Below are 20,900 nucleotides of genomic sequence, written 5' to 3'. Positions count from 1 at the left end.
TTGAGAGAGAGCCAGGGCGTGAGTTGGGGAGGGGCAGAGAGAGAGGGAGAGAGAATCTCCAGCAGGCTTCGCACTGTCAGCACAGAGCCCAGTGTGGGGCTCGAACCCACAAAACGATGAGATCGTGACCTGAGCCGAAACCAAGAGTCAGATGCTTAACGGACTGAGCCGCCCAAGTGCCCTATGCGGTCAGTTTTCTTGAGGCCAGGCATAAAGCCGGGCTCCTTACATGGTTTCTGGTTCTGAGGGCGACCTGTCAGGTAGGTACTTTATGGACAAGGAAACCAAGCCTCAGAAAATTGTAGGCAATTGTTTAGGGTAACACAGCAAGTGGCAGAGCTGGGAGGTGAGCCAGGCTTTTCTTTCTGATTCCAAAGCCCTACCGGATCCATTACTTTGTCCTGACCCCCCAGTGCTCCTGACCTGTGGCTCAGTCCTAGTGGTGGTGCTGGGGCCAATGGGTGCTCAGAGGAGGGGGGAGGTGACATGGGGCCTTGCTTCCAGAGCTCTGAGCCACCTGCCCCAGGGCTGTGTTGGAGGAGTGACTAGTGTCCTGTGTCTACCCTGGGATGAGAAGACAGGTCTTGGGACAGGTGCAGTAGGGTTTTGCCCTTGGAATTGATGGAGGTCATCAAATCCAGTTCCCAGCTCCCGGGCTGGGCCAGACCACCCCGCTCCTACGTGCTCTCATTTGCAGACACCCCATCACCACGACCCCAGAATACCACCTGCTCATTCAATTCTCCCAGGCTTGGCTCAGTCACATCAGTCACATGAATGGCAGTGCTGGGCCACTGTGGTCCCAACACACATGTAGGGTAAAGAAGGAAGCTGGTGGGGGGTGGGGGGGACACCTGGGTGGCTCAGTTGGTTAAGTGTCTGACTCTTGGTTTCAGCTCAGGTCATGATCTCACGGTTCGTGGGTTTGAGCCCCGGGTCGGGCTCTGTGCTGACAGTGCAGAGCCTGCTTAGGATTCTCGCTCTTCCTCTCTGCCCTCCCCAACTTGTGCACGCTCTCGTTCTCAAAATAAGCAAACTTAAGAAAAAATTTAAAAAGAAAAAAAAAAAAAGGAAGCTGGAGCCAGAAGGGTTGACTCAACACAGAAGAGCCCGCGGATGGTCCCGTCACAGAAGGCAGCCCAGGCTGAACCCTGCTAGCCCCTCCCTCGGCATCACCTGGCTAACTGCCAGGAAGCTGCACAGGACAGCCACCTGTCACGGAACGGCATGGACTTTGGAGTCACACAGACCTGGTGTGAGTCCTGACGACTTCTCTGCTGTGCTGCCTCGGCAGGCCGGTTCATCACTCTGAGCCCTAACTGCCGGTCTGTAAAACGAGGGGGCCCGATCTTTGCCTGCGGGGGTCCACGGGGCGACACCTCCTGGTGTTAACGTCACAGGTACACCAGGGGCGGGTCCCCTCCGACCCCCTTGTAAACCAGACCACCGCCCCGCCCCCTCCCCGGAAGGGAGCCTCTGAGCCAGCCGGACCCAGCTGTGCCTGCGGTCAGCCCCGTCAAGGACAGAAACTGCCGGGCTGGGGTCATTTTCCCTGCGTTTGAAGCCATGGGTTCAGGCCTCAGCTGGGGCCGGGTGCCTTGTGCAGGACACCGTTCCCTGGTCAGATTAATTCCTCCAATCCGGAAAGTAGTCACAATTTTGGGTCACTAATTCCAGCGCCAACAGGGATTAAGCACAGGGCGTGCGCGGGTGCGCACACACGCATTCAGAGGCCACCCCTCCGGGGAAGGTGCTGTGAAGGAAAGGTCATCAGGACGCTCCTGGCTTAAGTGGGAGGGAACTGGAGCACCCACGGTGAGCGAGATCAAAGCACCGCATCGATGTTCGATTTTCTGCAGCTGGTGACTAACTCGTGGCTGTGTGAGCGAATATCCCCGTTCTCGGAAGAGGTTCCCACAAGTAGTCAGGGGTAGACGGTGTATGTAAACCACTCAGGCGTGCACACTTGCAGGCAATGCTGTGTACACACGCACACGCACATGAAAGAAACCAGGTGAACAAGTGGTAAAGCAAAGGGGTAAAAGTTCAACAAGGTGAGAATCTGGCAAGAGGACATGTAAGTATTCTTCGTACCAGTCTCATTTCTGCAACGTCTTTACATATTTGAAATTATTTCAAAATAGGGGGCGCCTGGGTGGCTCAGTTGGTTAAGCGTCCGACTTTGGCTCAGGTCACGATCTCCTGGCTCAGGAGTTCGAGCCCCGCGTCGGGCTCTGGGCTGACAGCTCGGAGCCCGGAGCCTGCTTCGGATTCTGTGTCTCCTTCTCTCTCTGCCCCTCCCCCTCTTGCGCTCTGTCTCTATTTATCAAAAATAAACATAAAAAATTTTTTAAATGTTTTTATTTTTTTAAAGGAGAGAGAGCACTAGCAGGGGAGGGGCAGAGAGAGAGGGAGACACAGAATCCAAAGCAGGCTCCGGGCTCTGAGCTGTCAGCACAGAGCCCGACTCGGGGCTCTAACTCACAAACTGCAAGATCGTGACCTGAGCCGAAGTCAGACACTCAACCGACTGAGCCACCCAGGCGCCCCCAAAATAAAAACATTTTTTTAAAAAAGAAATTATTTTAAAATAAAGTGTATTTATTTTTAAAGCCATCTTCGCACCCAACGCGAGGCTCGAACTTACCACCTGGAGATCAAGAGTCAGGTGCTCTCATGACTGAGCCAGCCAGGTGCCCCTCCAAATAAGTTTACCGAAAAAAAAAAGACAACTTTCAAGCCTAGGCTTGACCAGTAACTTAGCCTTCGAAAGCCCGTGTTATTTGTTTTCTGGGGTTTTCCAGTGGTAAGTCCTACCTTTGTGGGTTGGCGTGGAGGCAGGGACAGGTCATACAGGAGTATGTGAATGTGTCTCCAGCGGACTGTCCCCAAGCTCGCAAACCCGTTAGAGCACATGGGGCGCCGTGTAACAAGCGGGGAGACCGATGTGTGTGCAAATATACCCCTCCATGATCTACACCCCTCTCTCTGTTTCTCTGTTGACTGATTTAACCTTCGGCGTGCCAGCCTCAACGCCGGCGGGGGTCGGGCGCGTTGGTGAACGAGTGAAACCCGCCAGGCGTTAAGAAAAGGGGACCGCCAGAGAAATACAAGAAAACAGTATTGATTTTTTACTGGACTATGGGTGAAGCATAAAATGTCATACAAACAGGGATACGGCAAGTTCCATTTCCGAGTCAAAGTGGGGAAGAAACAGGAAACGGCGACCTTTCATAACTCCGTTCTCACCTCACGATCCCCTGGGCTGAGGGGATCGCAGGCTCGCGCGGCCGGGGACGCGTTCAAAGTCACGTCGCGATGTGGAGCACGGAATCCCACTGCGGGCCCCTCGGCTGGGAGCAGTATTTGGTTTTGCTCAGTTTCATGATGGAAAAGAGCTGTTCGCAAATGTAGGTGCTCCCGAACATGGACAGAATCTTGGCGCAGTGGACCCTGTACTTGGGGTAGGTGCTCCACAGGTACTTGCAGAACTCCGGGACCCCGACCTTGTCGTATTTCGTCTTGAGCACCGTGTTGCACTGCAGGTCAATGACCTCCATCTGGAGCGCTTCGTGCACGCTCTCGATCTTCACCGAGAAAGGGGAGCTGAACAGGGCCAGTTCGCTTTCGTAGAGTTTGAAGTCGGACAACCTCTTCTGGAATTCAGTCTCTAGCTCCACGATCTTGGGAATGTAGTTCAGGCCGTCGCTCTCGTTTCTGGAAACCGACCTCAGCGTGGGGAAGTGGGCCAGGTTGTTCCTCGCCAGGTGAGTTTCCCAAAGGCACAGTTTGGCGAGGAACGCCCGGATCAAGTCGTACATCTGCGTCACGACCTGCGAGTGCCCTTGCAGGGACATGTTCAGGGTGTTCAGATGCGTTGTCATATCGACCAAGAAGGCCAAGTCTCGGATCCAGTCCTGAGAGCTCAGCTGAGGTAGGGGCTTCCCTCTGGATGACATGAAGTGATCGATTTCCTCCAGCGACTCGAAGAACCTCTTGAGCACCAGCCCGCGGCTGAGCCACTTAATCTCGGTGTAATACAGCAGGCTGCCGTACTGGCTCTCCAGTTCGTACAGCAGAGTCGTGAACTCGCTGTGGTTCAGGCCACGGGAGCAGATCCAGTGCACGGAGCTCACCACCACGCTCATCACGTGGTCCATCTTCAGCTTTTGCGCACAGAGGGACTCCGGGTGGATGATGCAGCACACAGACTTCAGATCCGAGTCCTTGCAAACCGTTGCCGCCTTGGACTTGAGTTTCGTGACCAGTCCGTCGTTCACGTCTACCATCGCGGGGGTGCCGGTCGAGGCCACGCTTACCAGTTTTGACCAGTCGATGTGAAACTTCTTAAGACTTCTCTCGACCCGCAGAAACATCTCGTGGCCGGATTTTGTACCCGTCATGGGCACCGTATCCAAAAGCTCCTCCGACGCGTCGAAATTCTCGTCCACGCCACGGATGAATATGGCCAGCTGGGTGGTGTTGTTTATGTCCGTGATCTCGTCGATTGCAATGGAATAAGCCACAAACGACTTGATTTTTTCACGTAACTTCTCCCATAATTTCCCAGCCACGTCTTCTACGGGCTGCGCGGCAGCGTTTTTGTCGGGACTCGCGTTCGCAAACACCTGTTTCTGCTCGGGACCCGCGATTTCTGAGGACCCCAGGAGGTACTTCCTGAGTCCTTTCTTCAGCTCGTGGAGCTTCTCATCACGCAGCTTCTCCGTGTACTGGTCGTAGTGCTTACTGTGGTTCGTCTGATAGTGACGTCGGAGGTTGTATTCTTTGGACACCGACATGCTCTGTTTGCATATTAAACACGTAGGAATGTTCTGCACTTCCACGAAGAAATACGCTCTCTCCCACTTTTCTTGAAATACGCGGCCCTCCTGGTCTATCTTTCTCTTTCCCACTTTTGATAGAGACACGGAGACAAGAAATAGTTCACTTTTTCTCTTTACAAAAAATGATTGCAAAAGCATGATGATAAATGTCAGGGGTAAAGCGGCTGGGGGATGGGCATGGTTAACCCACCCCTGCGGAGAGGGACAGCCAGACCCTCCGCTCCAGCGAATTGCCGCTGGAGGGAACGTGGGCCCACGGTGGCCAGATCTTCAGATTTCTAAAGAAACCTTGGAGGGGCTCCTGGGTGGCTCAGTCGCTTGAGCTTCCGACTTTGGCTCAGGTCATGATCTCACGGTCCGTGAGCTCGAGCCCCGCGTTGGGCTCTGTACTGACTGCTCAGAGCCCGGAGCCTGCTTCGGATTCTGTGTCTCCCTCTCTCTCTGACCCTCCCCCGTTCATGCTCTCTGTCTCAAAAATAAATAAACATTAAAAAAAATTAAAAAAAAAAAAAAACGGGGCGCCTGGGTGGCTCAGTCGAGTGACCAACTTCGGCTCAGGTTATGATCTTGCAGTTTGTGAGTTCGAGCCCCGCGTCGGGCTCTGTGCTGATGGCTCGGAGCCTGGAGCCTGCCTTGGGTTCTGTGTCTCCCTCTCTCTGCCCCTTCCCCGCTCATGCTCTGTCTCTCTCAAAAATGAATAAACGTTAAAAAAAAAAAAAAATTAAAAAAAAAAAAGAAACTTTGGAAATTGACTTTTTTTTTTTAATTTCTAAGTAAACTACACCACAGGTGAGGCTCGAACTCACGACCCCAAGAGTAAGTCACGTGCTCCATCCACTGAGCCAGCCAGGTGCCCCCCACCCCCAGAAATAGACTTTTATGAAAAAGTCTGTGGCTTTCTTTTTCCTTTTCTTTTTTTTTTTTTCTGCAAAAGTCCCTGGCTTTTCAATGTTGGCCGCATGTTCCCATTTTTAAAAGGTCCATGAGCCACGGGCGCCTGAGTGGCTTACGCAGTAAGCGTCTGACCTCGGCTCGGGTCATGATCTCACGGTTCATGGGTTCAAGCCCCAAGTTGGGCTCTATGCTGACAGCTCAGAGCCTGGAGCCTGCTTCGGATTCTGTGTCTCCCTCTCTCTCTGCCCCTCCCCCCTCACCCTCTGTCTCTCTGTCTCTCATAAATAAATAAACTTTAAAAAAAAGTTAAAAAAAAGGTACATGAGCCAAAAGAAAGGCATCTTTTGTAAAGTTCAACAAGGACCTATGTTTGCCACATCTGGTTTAAGCAAGAATGATGTGGCAGTATGTTTGCATCTTAATGCATATTTTTTCATTTGGGTCTCCAGAGAACTTTGAAATAACAGAGACATGGATGGCCACAGAAGGCGCGTGATTTACCTGCTGTGAGTCACAAAAGACCATGGTCATAGATAGCCACAGGACCGCACAGAACTTACTTGTTTGAAATTTAAAGAAATCTGGCCACGATGCAGGTGAGCTCTACTTGGGAGAAAACACAGGCCTAAAAATTCACTTTAAGAAAATGAAGGCAGAGACAGAAAGAAAGTCAATTCGGTGGTTGCCTGGGGCTGGGGGCGGGAACGGGAAACGACGGGACATGGGTAGAAGGAATGTTTTGGGGGTGACAGGAATGTCCTAATGTTAGATTGTGGTGACGGTTGCACAACTCTGTAAATTTACCAAGAATCACTGACGTGTGCACACTGCACACAAGCGAGTCTTACGGCACGTAAACCATGCCCCAGTAAAGCTACCAAAAACGTACCAAAAAAAAAAAAAAAAATTCATTTGGCAACAAGGTGAGTTTAGGAATAACAGTCGGGCGTTTGTCAAGAGTGTTTTCGTTGTTTTCAAACCGTAAACGAGGAGGTTCCCTCGTGACTCGCACTCTTGCGAACAGCTCTCCACCTGCTTTACTCACCCTCCAGGGTGTTAACTTGCGTGCAAGGACTCCAGGGGAGATATCTGCCACGCACGGTGGCTGGGGCATTGCTCTGTCAGAACAGATTGAGGGGGCCCTGGGAGCCCCTGTCTGTGCCAGGCGGTACCCCTTTCGGGTCTGAACTGTGGGGAGATCTGGGTGGGGGATCACGGGACGGGTGGAGCTGTGGTGGCCGGGCAGGCCCTATTTACCGGCTAGGATGGGCTAGTTCAGCATCAACCTACCAGCCCCTGGAGGGCTCCCGGATGAGGGCGCACCAGTGAGCCGCACCAAACCATTGCGGGAGAAGAAATGCCTGGCTGAGCAGCAGAATTAAAGGACCTGATCGCCAGCGGGGAAAAAAGAAACTGCATCTAGAGAGCACCATGCTTTGCTCTAAGGCTCAAGGCTCAAGAAGCAAGGAGTGCCCACCGAGATGCGTCGCACCGCACGCTGGGTGCCGGAACGCCCTGCTCGCCATCCGGGATACTCACCGTTGCTAAGCTCGAGGCCCGGAAGCGGTCTGAAGAGAAAGAGACACGGTGAATGCAACAGAGGTCATCTGGCCCCTCTTGCCCGGTCAGTTCTGGTTGACGGGCTTCGGCGAGCGTCAACACTACGCTAGGTGCAGTGGGGAGGCCGCCGCCGTCACCAGGGACATGGACACACGGCTCCCAGGAGCAGAGTACGGTAAACTCAGTGGGGGAGGCGGCTTGGCACAGAAGCTTGGCTTCAGGGACCCACCGCCCACCTCCTGGGGTAAAAAAAAAAAAAAGGCCCACCTTGTGCACACGGCGAGCCGCACGTTGGTTCTCGTGGCCAAGCTGGGAGCTCTCACTCACCTGATGACTGTGAATTTGATAAATTCCGCAGCATCCAAGATCCTTCTCATGGAGCTGATTTCCAGGTAACCGGGGGCTTTGAAGACCACCCCCGGGGGCATGCCGTCGATGACCACACAGCCGGGGTTGAACGTGATTTTCCTGTAGGGAACTTTCACGGGGAAATCTACCCCGATTGCTTCCCCTGGGATGAGACAGACAACGAAAGGCCTACTTGAGTGGGTCACTTACTTTTGCCCAGACCGTGGGGTTACTGCCAAGAGGTTAAAATCCTTCTCGCCAAGTGACCAACACGGGCAATCAGCCATTACTACTTCTCGAATAATCTTACTGACTGGGAAACTGGCAACGGGCCGTAAAGCAGATCCGGTTCCTCTCTCCGTTAAAGAGACACAATCATAGCATCCATAGGGTAAAGGTTTGTGAAGGGTACGTGATTAATCACAGGTGAGTGCTAAAAGCAATGTTCAGCCACGGTAAGAACTAAGGAAATCAAAAATAGCTATTATCATTGTAACTCGTGTGTGCGTGTAAAAGCTCTTTGGGAAAAAATACACACGCATCTTGATCATAACCCCTTCGTAGAAAGATCAATTTCTTTTTGGAAAAATATTGGGGCGCCTGGGTGGTTCAGTCGGTTGAGCGTCCGACTTTGGCTCAGGTCATGATCTCGTGGCTTGTGAGTTGGAGCGCCCCGCGTCGGGCTCTGCGTGGACAGCTCGGAGCCTGGAGCCTGCTTCTGATTCTGTGCCTCCCTCTCTCTCTGCCCTCCGCCACCTGCTATCTCTCTCTCTCTCTCTCAAAAATAAACATTAAAAAAAAAATTTTTTTTTTAATTTTTTTTTTCAACGTTTTTTATTTATTTTTGGGACAGAGAGAGACAGAGCATGAACGGGGGAGGGGCAGAGAGAGAGGGAGACACAGAATCAGAAGCAGGCTCCAGGTTCCAAGCTGTCAGCCCAGAGCCTGATGCGGGGCTCGAACTCACGGACCACGAGATCGTGACCTGGCTGAAGTCGGACGCTTAACCGACTGCGCCACCCAGGCGCCCAAAAAAAATTTTTTTTTAATTTTATTAAAAAAATTTTTTTAGTAATCTCTGCACCCAACATGGGGCTCAAACTCATGACCCTCAGATCAAGAGTCACACACTCTTATGACTGAGCCAGCTAGGTGCCCCCAGAAAGATCAATTTCTTGGATAAAGTATTCAATTAAAAAGAAATACTTCAAAATACACATTTGGGATACGTAACAATATAAAAACTTACCAAATTTTCGACTAAAGAGGTCATTGACTTGTTCTCTTAGTTGTTTTATCTTTTCAATGCTGGATAATTGGTCCTTCTCGTTATCTAAAAATAATTAGACAATCAAGCAAACAAGGGTTATTGATGTATTTATTTGCCCCCATGAAAGCTGTTGGAGGAAGTGCCTGATGGCACATGAAAAAAAACACTTTACCTGGCTTATCATTCTAGTTTTAGCAATAATTAAGCATTTTGAAAATGCTACAGATGACAGAGAATTTGCCAAATTATAACTCCATGTAAACACACTCCATACTACTTTAGGTTCGGAACATTTTCAACATCATGCAAGACAGGGATGTCCACTTTCACCAATACTCTTCAACATTAGCAATCCTAGCCAATGCAATATGACAAGTAAAAGGAAGAAGATGTAGTAGGATTAGAAAGAAATTACATGGTTCAAAATTCATGAGACACAGAATAGTGTACAATGAAACATCTCTCTCCCATCCCTCTCTTCAGTCTGTTTCTTTCCTTGGAGAAACTAGGTTATTAGATTCTTTTGCATCTCTCCAGATAGACCTTAGATATATGTATTCAGAAGAGATTGCTTGGCAGGAAGCAGATAAATTTCACCTCTGTGGCCAATTCCAATTTAACGGTAGCTGGTGGTTGGAGTTGCCTGCCCTGGCGGGTATTTTCCAGGTAATTCCAGGGCATGGCTGTGAAAAGAAACAGATCTGATGATGTCTGATATGAGCGAGATATGCAGTGTGTGACAATCTGTAGCGTATTTTTTATTTCTGAATTGTCATTGCTTAGCTGACAGGGTGAAGCAAAATATAATAAATAAATAAATCAATAGATAAATATCAGCTCTGAGGGACTAACCCGTGTCACAAAATGGTTAAAACAGAACAAAAGGAGGGTGCCTGAGTGGCTCAGTCAGTTAAGCATCTGACTTGGGCTCAGGTCACGATCTTGTAGCTCGTGGGTTTGAGCCCCTGCGTCGGGCTCTGTGCTGACAGCTCAGAGCCTGGAGCCTGCTTTGGATTCTGTGTCTCCCTCTCTCTCTGCCCCTTCCCCGCTCATGCTGTGTCTCTCTCTGTCTCTCAAAAACAAAACAAAAAAATATTTTAAAAAATAGAACAAAAGGAAACATAGAAAATAAATAATGATAAAGCCAGATAAGCTTCCATACCTGGAATTGTCACCTGAACGATGTTAAGATCTTCAACACCCACCGCGGAACGTGTAATACCCGAGGCAGTTGTCCTTCCTAAAAGTAGAAACTGAAATTTAGAACTCGAAGCAAATTAGGCCAATTCTCCTCTAAAAATGCCAAGGTGCTACTTTGGTCAGAAGCACAGATTCGATTTTTAAAGCTTCAGAGAACAATTAGCTGCAGAATAACAAGGCGCCACGGCATAACTGATAGTTGGGTCTCTGCAGTTCAGTGTCAAGGTCACAGGGGAAAGAGCCTAAGTTTTTATTTAGTTCATAGCCTCTAATGCATCAGTCGGTATAATTTGACTTCAAAGGGATGTTTAAACGTGTATTTTCTTTGTTGTTACTCAGTTTAAAGGAGGGGGATGGGGAGGGGGAGGGGAAATAGAACATAAATGGCCAAGAGGACATTTAAGAAGCATACGTCCTCTGAAAAACGATTTAACAGGCAGTCAAGGAAAGGCTCAGACAGGGTTAAAGAACAAAAGCAGAGTGGACATTATCACGTTTTCTGGTCAAACGACAAACACAAGTGAAGTTATATGTGGGAAATGTAAAGGAACTTTCTAGTCCCTTGAGAACTTAAAGCTCAATCCATGTGTTCTGTGAACGATCCATCATCTGGCGTCTGCTTTTTTTTTTTTTTAATTTTTTTACTGTTATTTTTTGAGAGAGAGAGAGAGAGAGAGAGAGAGAGAGCAAGCTGGGGAGGAAGAGAGACAGGGTGTCACAGAATCCGAAATCCAAACCAGGCTCCAGGCTCCAGGCTCCGAGCTGTCAGCATAGAGCCCAATGTGGGGCTTGAACTCACGAACCGTGAGATCGTGACCTGAGCTGAAGTCAGACACTCAACCAACTGAGCCACCAGGCGCCCCACCGTTTTCTGCATCTAAAGAGCAAGACCTCAAAGGGACATGAGCCACATTGTCAACAAAAGCCATTAGGTTATCCTGCAGTGTTCCGGGGCTGCTTCAAACACAGAATTTGGGGAGGAAATGTGGCAAAGTTTGTAAGTCTTGACCTCAAAATGACTCATTTTTCTGGTAAATCTAGTAGGTCCTGGAAAGCCCTATCCTTAACAACCTGGTTGAACATTAAGAGCTTACTGAAACTACTGTCAATTTCCATCATCAACTTGAAGTAAGAAAAACCTTCCCGGGGCGCCTGGGTGGCTTAGTCAGTTGAGCGTCTGAGTCTTGATTTCAGTTCAGGTCACGATCCCAGGGTTGTGGGATCGAGCCCTGTGTCGGGCTCCATGCTGAATGTGGAGCCTGCTTGGGATTCTCTCTCTCTCTTTCTCTCTCTCTGTCTCCCCCCCCACCTCCACCTCCCCCCTCCTCCGCACCGCCTCTCAAATTAAAAAGCAAACACACAAACAAAAAATCTTTCAGGGCACTTTACGCCGTCGAGCCTCCAAAAAGCCCAGAACTAATTTGGGTCACCAGACTCAATTAAGAAACAGTGTCAGAAGATAAGGCATTATGATCTGATAAAGTACTAATGTTTTATCCTTAAACCTGATTCCTCCAAGGGCACCTGGCTGGCTGTCAGAGGAGCGTGTGATTCTTGATCTTGGGGTCATGGGTTTGAGCCCCACGCTGGGTGTGGACATTACTTAAAAAAACCAAATAAACTTAAAAATAAAGATAAAACTGACTCTTCAACATGTAAAATCTGTCATAAAACATACTAAGCATGATTTGCAAACTAATCAAAATCCGATTGTAATTAATGCATAAATTGGCAGTTAACCCATTTTGATGGCCCCGCGCATTTCAAATAAATGGATGGTATTTTCACGAATGGGTGTAAACCTTAACTCTCCTAAAACTATCTCTGTACGTAAACGAGTCTTTCTTAGTTACTGCTCAACTGTAAGTTAGTTTAAAGGTGCTCACCCAGGGGCGCCTGGGTGGCTCGGTCGGTTAAGTGTCCGACTTCAGCTCAGGTCATGATCTCATGGTTCAGTTCGTGGGTTCGAGCCCCATGTTGGGCTCTGTGCTGACAGCTTGGAGCCTGGAGCCTGCTTCAGAGTCTATGTCTTCCTTTCTCTCTGCCCCTCCCCTGCTCGCTCTTTCTCTCTCCCTCAAAAATAAACATTGAAAAAAAAAATAAAAATAAAAAAAGCTATTTCTTTAAAAAAAAATCTCTACACCCAATGTGGGGCTCAAACTCATGAACCTGAGATCAAGAGTTACACGCTCTTTCAACTGAGCCAGCCAGGCTCCCCCATTTCCTTTTTCAATTGAAGGAGATGTGACATACAACATCGCAATAGCTTCAGGGGTACGACACAGTGAGTTGACATGTTCCGCTATATTTTTTTAAAAATGTTTGAGAGAGAAAGGGAGAGAGGGAAAGAGATAACGAGCAGGGAAGAGGCAGAGAGAGAATCCCAAGCAGGCTCCATACTGACAGCACGGAGCCCAATATGGGGCTTGAACTCATGAGCCATGAGATCATGACCTGAGTTGAAATCAAGAGCCAGATGCTTAACCACTGAGCCACCCAGGCGTCCCTGTTATATTCTTAGAAGTACTGTGAGGCAACAACCCAAACGTCCATCAATGGAAGAACGGATAAACCATGATTGAAAAAAAATTTGTTTTTAACGTTTATTTTTGAGACAGAGAGAGGCAGAGCATGAACGGGGGAGGGGCAGAGAGAAGGGAGACACAGAATCCGAAGCAGGCTCCGGGCTCCGAGCTGTCAGCACAGAGCCTGACTCGGGGCTTGAACCCCTGGACCGTGAGATCATGACATGAGCTGAAGTTGGATGCTCAACCAACGGAGCCACCCAGCCCTGAACTTTGGAGATTTTAAGTGAAAGAAACCAGGCCCCAAGGGTCACACATTGTGCAATCCTACCGGTAGGAACTATGTAGAACAAGTAAATCCAGAGACAGAGAGTAGATTGGTGGATGACCGTGACGGGGGGTGGGGAGGAGAGAATGGGGAGGGATGGTAATGGGTACAGGGTTTCCTTCTGGGGAGACAGAAATGTTCTGGAACGCGATAGAGGTGGTGGTTGCCCAACACCATTAATGTACTACCTGCTACGGAATCATTTATTCTAAAATGGTTAATTTTATGTGATGTGAGTTTCACCACAATAAAAAGCATTTAAGGTAATTTAAGGGTTTCCTTTCGTGGGGTTTTAGGGGGAAAAAGCCCCACACCGTATGGCTCAGAATGGGAGGTACCGGAGGCCTTATGATGGCTCTGAAATTGGGCAATGTAAATATCACGTTTAAACCCACTGAGGCCCCCCTGACTTCAGGTGTGAGTGAATCCGCACACATCTACCCGCCTAAGGGAAAATCCATCTACCCCTGCTGGCTGGGGCGTCAGGGACATTGTCCCCGGACAGGAAAGCACCTCCTCCGAGTCTAATTATCCTGATGGCATCGCCACATAATTCCCAATAAAGCTTTCAGGGTTAACACCCTGCAGAGAAGTGGTCCCTTCACACAGAACCAATCAGGACCTGACTTTTCCCCCTAATACTTAAAGAATCTATGCTTCCGGTGGAGCGGGGTGGGGGAACGGTAAAGGCAAAAGGAAGAAAAGTAAAATCACGTTAATTCTAATACTGGTGGCTATGGCTCCTTTTTTCTTTCTTTTTGTATTTTCGCCTAAGTTTCCTCTTTCTTTTCTTTTCTTTTTTTTTTTTTTTGAGACAGAGAGAGACAGAGCATGAACGGGGGAGGGGCAGAGAGAGAGGGAGACACAGAATCCGAAGCAGGCTCCAGGCCCTGAGCCGTCAGCCCAGAGCCCGATGCGGGGCTCGAACCCACGGACCGCGAGATCGTGACCTGAGCCGAAGTCAGACGCTTAGCCGACTGAGCCACCCAGGCGCCCCCTAAGTTTTCTCTTTCTATATGAAATTTCTTTCTAAACAAAATTGAGATCCTACTGTAAATTATGACTCGAGTGTCCCTCTGTTTTGTTTCTAACTTGTCTTGAGCCAGACAGCTGACTTTCAGGGAATGCCCATGAGCATTTTCCCCAGCGGGTGGCCACGACCCTTTCCCTAACTGCTGGGCACTTATGCCACACCTGCTTTTTCTCTGTTATAAACAGTGATGAGGGGCGCCTGGGTGGCTCAGCTGGTTAAGCGGCCGACTCCCGATTTCAGCTCAGGTCGTGATCTCACAGTTCATGAGATCGAGCCCCGAGTTGGGCTTCGAGCTGACAGCACGGAGCCTGCTTGGGATTCTCTAACTCCGTCTCTTTCTGCCCTTCCCCTGCTCATGCACACACACTCTCTCTCAAAATAAAATAAATAAACTTAAAAAAAAAAATGGTGACGAGAGGGATTTTCCCCCTAGAACAATGAACTTGATGACACCATTTTTAGAATTCAAATATATGAAGTACAAATGGAAGAATCAAGTCCAGATGGGAGCATTCATTTGCTCTCAAAATTTCCCTAATCGTGGCAAAATCAATCCAGACCCTGTGGTGTTTCATGAGAAGTAATATTATCTCTAAATTAAAAAGGACTCCCTTTTTGATAATGGAAAGAGTTTGATAATGTAAGCAATTTGATAATGTAAAGAAATAAAAGGCATCCAAATTGGTAAGGAAGAAATAAAGCTCTCGCTATTTGCAGATGACATGATACCATATATAGAAAATCCCACAGACTCCACCAAAAAACTACCAGAATGGACGAAGGAATTCACTAAGGTTGCGGGATACAAAACCAATATACAGAAACCTGTTGCATTTCTGTGCACTAATAATGGAGCAGCAGAAAGTGAAATTAAGAAAACAATTTCACTTACAACCGCACCAAAAACAATAAAATGTCTAGGAATAAACTTAACTATAGAAGTGAAAAGACCTGTACTCTGAAAACTAAAAGTACCAGTGAAAGAAATTCAAGACGACACAAAGAAATGGAAAGACATTCCATGCTTATGGGCTGGAAGAACAAATATTGTTAAAATAGCCATACTCCCCACAGCCATCTACAGACTCAATGCGATCCCTACCAAAATACCAAGAGCATGTTTCACTGAACTAGAACAAACACTCCTAAGATTTGTATGGAACCACCAAAGACCTCGGACAGCAATCTTGAAAAACGAAAACAAAGCTGGAGGCATCACAATTCCAGATTTCAAGTTCTATTACAAAGCGGTAGTAATTAAAACAGTATGGGACTGGCATTAAAACAGACGCATAGATCAATGGACTAGAACAGAAAACCCAGAACTAAACCCCCAATTATATGGTCAATTCATCTTCGACAAAGGAGGAAAGAATATATGAGGGGGAAAAGACAGTCTCTCCAACAAATGGTGATGGGAAAACTGGACAGCCACATGCAAAAGAATGAAACTGCGTCGCCTCGCACCATACACAAAAATAAACTCAAAATGGATTAAAGACCTAAATGTGAGACCTGAAACCATAAAAATCCTTGAAGAGGGCAAGGTAGTAATTTCTCCGACATCGGCTGTAGCAACATTTCTCTAGAAATGTCCCCCAAGGCGAGGGAAATCTTGCTTTTAAGCAAAAGTAAACCGTTGGGACGACATCAGAACAAAAAGCTTCTACACAGCGAAGGAAACCATCGACAAATCTAAAACGCAAACTACTGAATGGGAGAAGATATTTGCAAATGACAGATCCAATAAAGCGTGAAGTATGCAAAATATATAAGGAACTGATACAACTCTACACCCAAAAACCAAATAATCCAATTAAAAGATGGGCAGAAGACGTGGACAGACGCTTCTCCAAAGAAGACATCCGGATGGCCAACAGACACATGAAAATGCTCAGTGTCACTCAGCAACAGGGAAATGCAAATCAAAACCACAACGAGATGCCACGTCACACCTGTCAGAATGGCTAAAGTCAACAACACGAGCAACAGCGGGTGTTGGCGAGGATGCGGAGAAAGGGGAACCCTCTTGCCTGTTGGTGGGAATGCAAACTGGTGTGGCCGCTCTGGAGAACAGCGTGGAGGGTCCTTAAAAAATGAAAAATAGATCTACCCTACGATCCAGTAATCATACTAGTGGGTATTTACCCCCAAAACATAAAAACACGAATTCAAAGGGATACGTGCACCCCGATGTTTATCGCAGCATTATTTATAATAGCCAAATTATGGAAGCAGCCCGTGTCTATCCACAGAGGAAGGGATGTATATACATATCCAATGGAACATTATTCAGCCATAAAGAAAAGAACGAAATCTTGGGGCACCTGGACGGTTCAGTCGGTTGAGCGTTTGACTTCGGCTCAGGTCACGATCTCGTGGTTCGGGAGTTCGAGCCCCACATCGGGCTCACTGTCGTCAGCCCGTCAGCACAGGGCCTGCTTCAGATCCTCTGTCCCCCTCTCTCTGCCCCTCCACCACGTGTGCTCTCCCCAAAATAAAAAAATTAAAAAAAAAACCAAAACCTTGCCATTTGCCACAACATGGATGGATGTGGAAAGTATAATGCTAAGCAAATAAGTCAATCAGAGAAAGACAAAACCATATGATCTCACGCATATGTGGAATATAAGAAACAAAACAAACAAGCAAAGGAAAAAGAGAGAGAGAGAGAGAGAGAGAGGCTCAAACCCACGAACTGTGAGATCATGACCTGAGCCGAAACCAAGAGTCAGACGCTCAACCGACTGAGCCGCCCAGGCGCCCCTTGGATGTGGTTTTGAAACAGACATCTGAACAAAACCCAAACAGATTACACGTCAGTTTGTAAGTCTTTTAACGAAAATTATCTTACGTGGTGGATCTTAAAAATAAATCTGTTTAAAACCACACTTCGAACTTGACTTCTGTGAGATACTTGCCGTTGAACGGAGTTTACTGCTTCTAGGCCCGATCAGTTGTTATCTGTAAACTCTTCATCCATCTAGCGGAAGTGGGGGTGTGTTTTCTAAGGGGAATGCAGCCCTCCCTGCCCATCCCCTTCCCTCTTCCCCTCCCTGCCCATCCCCCTTCCTTCTTCCCTCACTGGGGAGGGCGGACAGTCTGGTGCTGATGTGCATGGCGTAAAACACACACACACACACACACACGCACGCACGCACGCACGCACACACACCTCCACCCCCCACATACACACCCCCCCCCCACATATACCACCCCCCCCCCCCCCAATAACCCCTTTAGGAATGGATGAACGCCACACTCAGCCACGTGTCACTCTGACAAGGCTTTAGGCAACTGACCTTCAATTTTCACCTCGGCTTCGGGGTCCTCACACGCTTCTGATGGGACAAGCAGAGTGGAATCTTGAAAAAAAAAAAAAAGATTTCTAAAATGACATCTGTTATTATGTAATCTCGCCTTCCAAGAGGAGCTTATCCTGGCATTTTAGACATGTGTCATACTTAATACACGTAGAGGTATAAACGTGAAGGTAATTTTTGTAAACAATTTTGTTTATTTTTATTTTGTTAGTAATCTCTACATCCACCGTGGGGCTTGAACTCACAACCCCAAGATCAAGGGCCGCACGCTCTTCCAACTGAGCCAGCTGGGCGCCCCTAAACCTGAAAGCATTTTCAAAGTTTATTTATTTATTTCAAGAGAGAGAGAGAGAGAGAGCACGAGTGGGGGCAGGGAAGAGAGAGAGAGGGAGAGACAGAATCCCAAGCAGGCTCCCTGCTGCCAGTGCAGAGCTTGATGCAGGGCTTGAACTCACGAACCATGAGGTCATGACCTGAGCCAAAATCAAGACTCGGATGCTTAACTGACTGAGCCACCCAGGCATCCCTGAAGGTAATTTTAACTTTACTTTTATTTTACTAAAAGATTAAAAAAATTTTTTTAATTAAAATTAAAAGAAAAATTTTTTAATGTTTTTTTTTTTTTTTTTTGAGACAGAGACAGAGCATGAGCGGGGGAGGGGCCAAGAGAGAGACAGAGAGAGAGAGACAGAATCTGAAGCAGGCTCCAGGCTCCGAGCTGTCAGAACACAGCCCGACGTGGGGCTCGAACTCACGAACCGTGAGATCATGACCTGAGCCCAAGTCGGACGCTCAACGGACTGAGCCACTCAGGCACCCCTGTAATTTTAACTTTCAAAGGGATCACAGGGTAAGAAAGGACAACCTTATAAGGGTTAAGGGGAGAGAAGAAACTCTCAGATCTTATAACACAACACCCGGTTACCCACGTCAGGGGACACAGAATGTCCATCTAATGGAATTCCTGTGGTCATAGCGTTTCCTTGTTGTCAGGAATCACAGGGATCAAAGAAAGCACTCTTGTCTCTCTCTCAAAAATAAATAAACACTAAAAAAAAAAAAATACCTTCCATTAATTGTTCACGAAGGGAGAAAGACGCAAAACAAATCAGCTGTTTGGATATTGGACTGTGGTAATGGAACGCGTAATGCTTGGGGGGAAACGGGTGAAGACACCAGACCTCTCTGACTCTTCTTGCAGCTTTTTCTGAATCTTTAGTTAAAAAGGTAAAAAAAAAAAACCCAAATCAAACGAATTCAGGTGTATCATAAATGGGTTTCCTGCTGTACTATAATAATAAAAAACTTCTTGGGGGCGTGGGTTGGTTCAGGCAGTAGAGTGTGCAACTTTTGATCTTGGGGTTGTGGGTTCGAATCCCATGCTGGGTGGGGAGATTACTAAAAAAAAAAAAATACTTAAAAAAAAAATCTCTTCAGAAACAAAGTATTTCAAAGGCCAACATCCAGTGACATCTCTCTGATTCTCACTCCATACTAGTTCTACCCGGATTCCCATGTAAGCCTTCCTCTATCTTTTTTTACAAAAAATTTTTTTAACGTTTATTCGTGTTTTTTTGAGAGACAGAGAGAGACACACACACAGAATCCGAAGCAGGCTCTGGGCTCTGAGCTGTCAGCACAGCTGACAGGGCTCGAACTCACGAACCGTGAGATCACGACCTGGGCTGAAGTCGGACGCTCAACCGACTGAGCTACCCAGGCGCCCCTCAGAGAAGCTATTAAAAATGACACAGGGGCGCCTGGGTGGCTCAGTCCGTAAGGTGTCCGACTCTTGATTTCAGCTCAGGTCACAATGTTGCGGTTCATGGATTCCAGCCCCGCGCCTGCTTGGGATTCTCCCTCCCCCTTTCTGTATGACCCTCATCAAAAATAAATAAATAGGGGCGCCTGGGTGGCTCAGTTGGTTAAGCATCTGCCATGATCTCACAGTTTGTGGGTTCGAGCCCCACGTCGGGCTCTGTGCTGACAGCTCTGAGCCCGGAGCCTGCTTCGGATTCTGTCTCCCCCACTCTCTGCCCGTCCCCTGCTTGTCCTCTGTCTCTCAAAGATAAATAAATGTTAAAAATAAAATAAAATAAAATAAAATAAAATAAAATAAAATAAAATAAAATAAAATAAACAAAAACAAAAGACCACACAAGGATGCCTGGGTGGCTCAGTCGGTTAAGTGTGCAACTTTGACTCAGGTCATGTTCTCACAGTTAGTGAGTTCAAGCCCCACATCAGGCTCTGTGCTGACAGTGGAGAGCCTGCTTCAGATTCTCTGTCTCCCTCTCCCTCTGCACCCTCCCTGCTTGTGCTTTCTCAAAAACAGATAAATAAACATTAGAAAAACAACAACGCTGGGGCGCCTGGGTGGCTCAGTCGGTTGGGCGGCCGACTTCGGCTCAGGTCACGATCTCGCGGTCCGTGAGTCCGAGCCCCGCGTCGGGCTCTGGGCTGACGGTTCAGAGCCTGCAGCCTGCTTCGTATTCTGTGTCTCCCTCTCTCTCTGCTCTCCCCTGCTCATGCTCTGTCTCTCAAAAAATAAATAAACATTAACAAAAAAAGAATTCTGGTATACCCATTCAAGAAGAGAAAAGAATAAAGCAACAAATGACACAGATGTGAAGTTTTCTCACCACGCGACCTCTAATCCAGGTGCTTTACGTAGAATCTCTTACAGGTCGGAGAAGGAAGAGACTCACAGATTCCCAGAGCCACATTCTAGGGCTAAGACTCATCTGGTTTTCTAAGAAGGCATGCCAGGAAGCTGCCTTAGTTTCAAACATGTGTCATGGGCGTTTCAAAGACTGTGTTCTTTGCAAAATACTGTAGACTAAAACAAAACCAAAAAAAAAAGAAAAAAGAAAAAAGCATAAAATGGCTTTTCCAACCTTCCATGGATAATTCCATGTCTATTACGTCACTGCTCCCAGAAGGATGATGGCTGTCTGAAAGGGAAGCAAATGATACAGATACTTAAAAAGGGCAAAATGCAAAATGTAAACAAGAATCCATTTATGTTTGTTATTTAAAATAATTTTTTTAAGTTTATTTATTTATTTTGAGAGACACAGAGACAGCAAGAGTAACGGGCAGAGAGAAGGAGAGAGGATCCCAAGCAGGCTCTGCACTGTCAGCACAGAGCCTGACACGAGGCTGGAACTCACGAACTGTGAGATCGTGACCTAAGCCGAAACCAAGAGCTGAACGCTTAACCTACTGAGCCACCCAGGTTCCCCTAAACAAGAATCCATTTAAAACCGTCCAAATAGTTCAAGACCCACGCAGGAATGCACATGAAAAATACTTCAACTCCTTGAAATAAAATTCACACAAATGATCCTTTCTCTATGTCTTTTGTTGTCTTACCTGCACTCTGGAGAAGTTTCACACCTACAGAAGCAGGGATGGTACAATAATTCCACGTGCCCTTCCCTGGTGCCAATAGTCACCAACTCCATATCCTGTTTTTCTGTGCCCCCTTTTTTCACTATGGGATCTTCAGAGCCTTTTTTCTTTTTTTAAAAATATTTATGGTTTTGAGAGAGAGACAGAGCATGAGCGGGGGA

General features: G+C 47.5%; 1 protein-coding gene across 4 annotated transcripts in view; it reads right to left on the bottom strand.

Moving 5' to 3' along the window:
* Positions 1-3,108: 3,108 nt before the first annotated feature.
* LOC125928165 (general transcription factor II-I repeat domain-containing protein 2B) overlaps positions 3,109-20,900 on the bottom strand; it is a 51,330-nt gene continuing 33,538 nt past the window's right edge. Inside the window, exons 11-17 of one of the 4 annotated variants that reach the window (XM_049638765.1) lie at positions 20,223-20,279; positions 17,305-17,367; positions 10,079-10,156; positions 8,896-8,979; positions 7,626-7,809; positions 7,278-7,306; positions 3,109-4,912 (exon numbers count right to left, since the gene is read on the bottom strand). In XM_049638765.1, coding sequence (XP_049494722.1) covers positions 3,309-4,912; positions 7,278-7,306; positions 7,626-7,809; positions 8,896-8,979; positions 10,079-10,156; positions 17,305-17,367; positions 20,223-20,279 — 2,099 coding nt within the window. In that variant the 3' untranslated portion in view covers positions 3,109-3,308. Of the gene's footprint in view, positions 4,913-5,533; positions 7,810-8,885; positions 9,271-10,078; positions 10,157-16,919; positions 16,986-17,304; positions 17,368-20,222; positions 20,280-20,900 lie in introns of those variants that run through there. The other 3 variants (XM_049638763.1, XM_049638764.1, XR_007459579.1) reach the window with 3 other exon arrangements.

The sequence above is a fragment of the Panthera uncia genome, chromosome E3, assembly GCF_023721935.1.
Source record: "Panthera uncia isolate 11264 chromosome E3, Puncia_PCG_1.0, whole genome shotgun sequence".
In the NCBI taxonomy this organism is placed as follows: domain Eukaryota; kingdom Metazoa; phylum Chordata; class Mammalia; order Carnivora; family Felidae; genus Panthera; species Panthera uncia.
The sequence above is the reverse complement of the archived record's forward strand: the minus strand, read 5'-3'. Positions and strand labels throughout refer to the sequence as shown.